Genomic DNA, 5633 nt, shown 5'->3' with positions numbered 1-5633 from the left:
TTTAGACGATAACATACATATACATGGAAAATAAGGTATTGACTAGAAAATCGATAAATCTCTTTACACAGTAGAGCATAATACTGTAGTGTCTTTGCTTGGGTTCCCCTGACACCTGCGTTGCTCAGTAGACACACAGAGACGTATTCCCGTTGGCGCAGGTGACATTTCGTAACACCTCTTCCTTAGCGATTTATTTTGCATTTTTATCATCATCATCACCACGAAGGGGTAGTAATATTTCTTCTCTAGCGATTTATTGTGCATCATCATCATCATCATTATCATCATGGAAGATTTCGTAGTTTTTCTTCCGTAGCGATTTATTTTGCGTCGTTATCTCCTCTAGCGATTTAGTTCATATATTCTTCATCATTATCCTAATCAGTAACACAGAAGAGGATACTCAGGCGTTTAGGCATGGATAAATCACTGAAGAAGAGGTGCTACATCTAAGTTAGCATCAGTAACAGGTAAGCGAATATTAAGGTGTTGAGGCTTGGATAAGTCGCAGAGGAGGAGGCGCTGCGTTATCTCCCAAGCGAACGGGAATACGGCTCACTTCAACACAACATTCGGTGGGGCGCAACCTAGATACATTTGGCACATTTTCCTTCAGAGGGACGAGGATAAGACATTGGGTTGGGCTTAAGCAGACGATGTTGAAGAATAAGATGGAGATTTTTTTTTCCTTAAGTAACTTCTCTTAAAAAAATGTATCATCTCAAAGTAGACTAAAATCCTGCCTAGCTTTTCGTTCACTGGGTTTAGGTAGGTGTAGATAAGTAGGTGGTGTAAGTAGGTGACATTTAAGTAGACAGTATAAAATCCTGCTTAGTTTTAACCTCACTTGGAGCAAGTAGGTGGTATTGTGTTTAAGTATATTACATGGCCGTTTTTCTTCATTACAATTCGCTTAAGTAGATGGCCTAAAGATGACTGATTTTAAGGGTGATTAGGTGGCCTAAAGATTACTGATTTCTAGAGTGACTGATTTTAAGTAGATGGCGTAAAGATGATTGTTTTTGAGGGTGATTGATTTTAAAGAAGATGGGCTAAAGATTACTGATTTTAAGGGCCATTGATTTTAAGTATTTGGCCTAAAGATGATTGTTTTTGGGGGTGATTGTTTTTAAGTAGATTGCCTAGCCATATGCACTCTAGGAATAAAAAAAAGCTGTAAGTCTTAAGTAGAAAAAAATAGCTATTGTACACGTTTGCGATATACAACACTCACTACTCCTTTGAGACCCTTAACCCTTTCACTGGGAGGAGTTTTTATTGGAATAAATTCATCTCCTGGAAGAGTAATAATAATAATAATAATAAATAATAATAATAACAGTAACAACAAGATTTAATAATTTACCCTTCCCTCTTTTCTCACCGGAATAATAATAATAATAATAATAATAATAATAATAATAATAATAATAATAATGAAATCGGTGCTCCAGCCACTGAAAGAGTTAAGGTAATTTGTACAACAGGCATCATTTAGAGAACTATAAGAATCACAACAGTTTCAACCAACGGAAGAATTTAAGACCTGCGTATTGAAGTTAATGGCTGCGAATATATAACAGTTTTAGCCCGACTTGGATTTATTTAGGGGAATACGTCGGGCCGAAATTGTTATATCATCATCATCATCTTTATTATTATCATCACCTGTTTCCCTTGCTTCAGGATTGGACAGGAAAAAAAAGGGTAAAGACCATTTCAGTATGCAGGTATAAATTCCTCCATCTGAACTATTATTTACGGTAGTGTGAAGGCATGACACACTTTCAACCAGTTATATTCACAGCGAGGAGGTAGAGCTTACATCCCCCTCTAAGCAGTTATCAGCCTTACATTGTTTTTCCTGAAAGCTTTACGACATTTCCGGCTCTTTGTTTTATTATGATCGGAGCAGTCTTAAGAGGGTGAGAGAGGGGCCTTACTAGTTGAGCTTTATATCCTCCTCTCACATCAACAGTTTTATGTTTCCTGGAAGCTTTACATTTCCCAGAAGCTCCAGCTCTGTATACGATCAGAACTCTTAGGAGGGTCGGGGAGGCGCGTGGGAAGACTGAGGTTAATATTCTCCTTAAATTAACATTCTGCCTTATAATGTCTTTTCCTGGAAGCCTTGCATTCCCCAGAAGCTGCTGCCCTGTATACGACCACAACTATCTGGTGAGGGTTTGACCGGCGGTGATGAGGGGTTAGAGCGTACAATTCATTCCACTTTTACATGCATGCCTTAACATGAACATTTAGCCTAGAAGCTTTACTTTACAGAGCATCAGCCTTTTATCACGATCACAGAGGTGGCAGTGGTGAGGGGGAGGGTCTCTTGGAGCATAACATCCCTTCCTAACTGTATCAGCGTTACAATATTCCTGCAAGCGTTTTGACATTCTCTAGCGTTTCCAGCCCTTTATAGGAACAGAAGCCAGTCTTAAACGAGCGACGGAGGTGAGAGTGGTCGTGGGAACAGGTCACCCCCGCACTCTCACCCCCTCGTCACTGCTACCCTCGCCCCTCACCCCTCTCCCTCCCTCCCTTCTCCATCCCTCTCACCCCTCCCCACCCTCCAGTGCTCCCGGAAAGCCAAGTCGCCCCAGGCCCGCTCCAGTTCCTGCCTGGCGTGGACGGATATGGTCCACAAACTAACTTACGATACATTAATTTTCTTCTCGTAGCTAAAATGAGAGAGAGGGTGGAGGGAGACGGAGTATTTAAGATCAAAGGGAAGGAGAGGACAGGATCCTTCCATCTCTCTCTCTCTCTCTCTCTCTCTCTCTCTCACACACACACACACACACACACACACACACACACACACACACACACACACACACACACACACACACACACACACACACACACACACACACACACACACACACACACACACACACACACACACACACACACACACACACACACACACACACACACACACTAGCTACGACAGAGAATGGACCGTAAATTTTCTTGTAAATATCAGTCTTACACCTCGCCCACCTCTCACACCTCTTTCCACAACACATTGAAGAGATCACTGGGTAAATTTGCACTCGGCCGTACTGGCTACTGTCACCGAACTATTTACACACATAGGGTTATATTAAAAGTGGGAGCGCGAAAGTATGGACAGGCCCCTATTATTTATTTTTATTTTGGCGATTATTTCCGAAGTTAGCAAAGTGGAAGGCGTGGACAGTCTCTCAGTTTTGTAAGGTGCTGTCCATATTTCTCTGTGTATGATACTAGAACATGTGTGATCTTACTGTATTGTTGCTGACCGTGTAGTGTGGGGTTTACAGTAGGTTGGTTACGTGTACAAATTACCGGTGTTTCGTGAATGACTGCGTATAAATTTGCAGGTGTTTCATGAGTGACAACGTAAAATTTATTGGCGTTTCGTGAATGACAGCATATAAATTTACTGGTGTTTCGTGAATATCATGTAAATTTACTGGTCTTTCGTGAATGGCAGCGTATGAATTTACTCGTCATCATCATCATCATCCGGACCTCCTTTCCCACCCAAGGGCAGGGTGATTCGTAAATGACAGTAAAAAATAAGAGGTTTTCTGACACCTTCACTCGCTATTTTTTACAGTTGGGTCATTATGTAAATTCTCGTGTAATTTGGGGCTCGCTCACACCTTCACTCTCTCAGTTTTAACAAGACGGGCCTAACATTATGCAAGCCCAGCACACACGCACATCCCCGAGGCTCACTTGTCCATGGAGTGCGGTGTGTTAGACTCACAACACTGGTGGGACACGAATGAAATGCAAGAGAGACAAATACGGGGTTACGTAATTGTTCTTGCATGCACAACGCTACTACAGTTCTTTGTCTACCTCAACTTGGCGGAGATTTTCGTCCTTTTGCAGCTTATTTTATGCGACCCTACATAATTTCCATAGCACTTCTCGATTAGCATTATATTGTAGTGCTAATCTGTTGTTATAGCTCAGCGACATGTTAACATTACCACTGACCTACATCCTTTCTATAGCACTTTTTCATAACTAACACCATACTCTAGTATAAACCTGTCGTTACCACTCAGCATTCAAGACGGGGAGGTGGCAATTTTCGGCCAGGCTAAAGTGGACGGGGTATAGCCCTTGAGAGCTTCTTCATGTGGCTAGATGAGGAGGTCCGCCAGTGTCGTTATGTAGGTTTGTGCCATCTGGAGCGTGTCATACTTGGACAGCTTGCGGTCGTCACATAGCTGGGGCAACACCGAGCGAAGGCGATCAAAGGCTTTGTTGAGGTTGTCCATCCTGCGCCGCTCCCTCGCGTTGGCCGCCAGTCTCCGCTTCTTCCTGACGCCGTCCGTGACATCCCTGCCCGTCCTCTGTTTACGGACGCCACAACGACTGCTGCCACGAGGAAGCTTTTGGGGTTTGCAGGCATTCTGAGGCACGGGGATTCCTCCAAGTCGCTGCTGCTCCCTCTTGTTTTCAATGGACACGAGAGGAGCAACTGAAGGAGCCTTGTTAGGGGTCACACTCCTGGCAGTTTGGTAATTGCACACACGGTATCCCTCGGACTTTATCTGGTTCTGGCTGGCCTGGTGAGCACGTGGACTGGCGAGGGAACTGGTGACCGATATGTTCTTGGCGGAAGGTGCGGGCTTGGTGAAGATGGCTGCTGTGGTGGCGGCGGTGGTGTAGAGCTGGGTGTAGTCTGTATAGCCGACAGTGGATGTTGTGGATGGCGAACCTTGAAGCCCTGTCTGCTGTGCCATGGTGAAAGGTGCCCAGGCGTCGGTTGGGTTGGCAGGGGACGCAGCAGGGGCGAGAGTGGAAGGGCACAGGCGGGTTGGGCTTGGAGGAGGGGTGGAGGCGGGGCTCAGAGACCCGTAGTCACTGTCGGGCGTGGGTGGACGGGCGGTGCTGCAGAGGGCGGCAGTGTAGGCGTCGGTGAAGGCGTGCACCATCTGCTGGTACACAGCACCAGCGCCGTCCATCTCGGTCACGGCAAGTCACGTATCACACTTGTCCAGTCACTTCCACTCGGCTCGGACTCTCAGGTGCACGAGGATCGGACTCTCAAGTGCACAGCGGTCGTGTGGGCAGCGTGAGGCTTGGGTATGAACTGGCGGGGCGGTGCTCAGGTGCGAGCTTTATACCTGGGCAGGTGGTGGGGGCGGGGCATGGCCAGCATCCTTACACCCTTGCGCTACTGGAGAGGTATTCATAAAAGATCTTGGCCAATTTTTATACTTCCTATAAACTCCTACTGCCCCTACACTTACCCTTCATGGTTCTTCCAGTCTGTAACCTAAATCTTCAAATCCACCAACTTGTAAATCACTTTTAACTTTACTCTGTACCCGACTAATACCTACCTGCGATAAACAAAGCTTCGTTATAACTGACTATTCTGAAAGATCATTTTGTGTTTCGTATTTTGTCGCTTTAATATTCACGATAGTTTGGCTTTGAAGTATTTAGTCGTTGTATGAGTGAAATCGTACTCTCTTTCGATTAGCGGCACTTCCTTGCTTCTTCCTGAGCGAGTTATTTTGTCTTTTCATCATATCTTCTAATAGTATCTAGCTGCTTCTAAGTGTATCGATAGTGAGAATTCATTAACATACAGTAAATAATGTGGTGTG

At 44.8% G+C, this 5633-nt stretch overlaps 1 protein-coding gene across 1 annotated transcript; it reads right to left on the bottom strand.

Moving 5' to 3' along the window:
• Positions 1-4154: 4154 nt before the first annotated feature.
• Positions 4155-4982, bottom strand: LOC145393744 (uncharacterized). Its single transcript, XM_080267789.1, has one exon. The coding sequence runs from the start codon at positions 4980-4982 to the stop codon at positions 4155-4157; it is 828 nt and encodes a 275-aa protein (XP_080123915.1).
• Between the last annotated feature and the right edge of the window lie 651 nt (positions 4983-5633).

Source organism: Coenobita brevimanus, chromosome 25, assembly GCF_032717465.1.
Source record: "Coenobita brevimanus isolate Jiangsu-jjx chromosome 25, ASM3271746v2, whole genome shotgun sequence".
NCBI lineage: Eukaryota > Metazoa > Arthropoda > Malacostraca > Decapoda > Coenobitidae > Coenobita > Coenobita brevimanus.
Note: the sequence above shows the minus strand (reverse complement) of the source record. Positions and strands in the feature narration are given on the sequence as shown.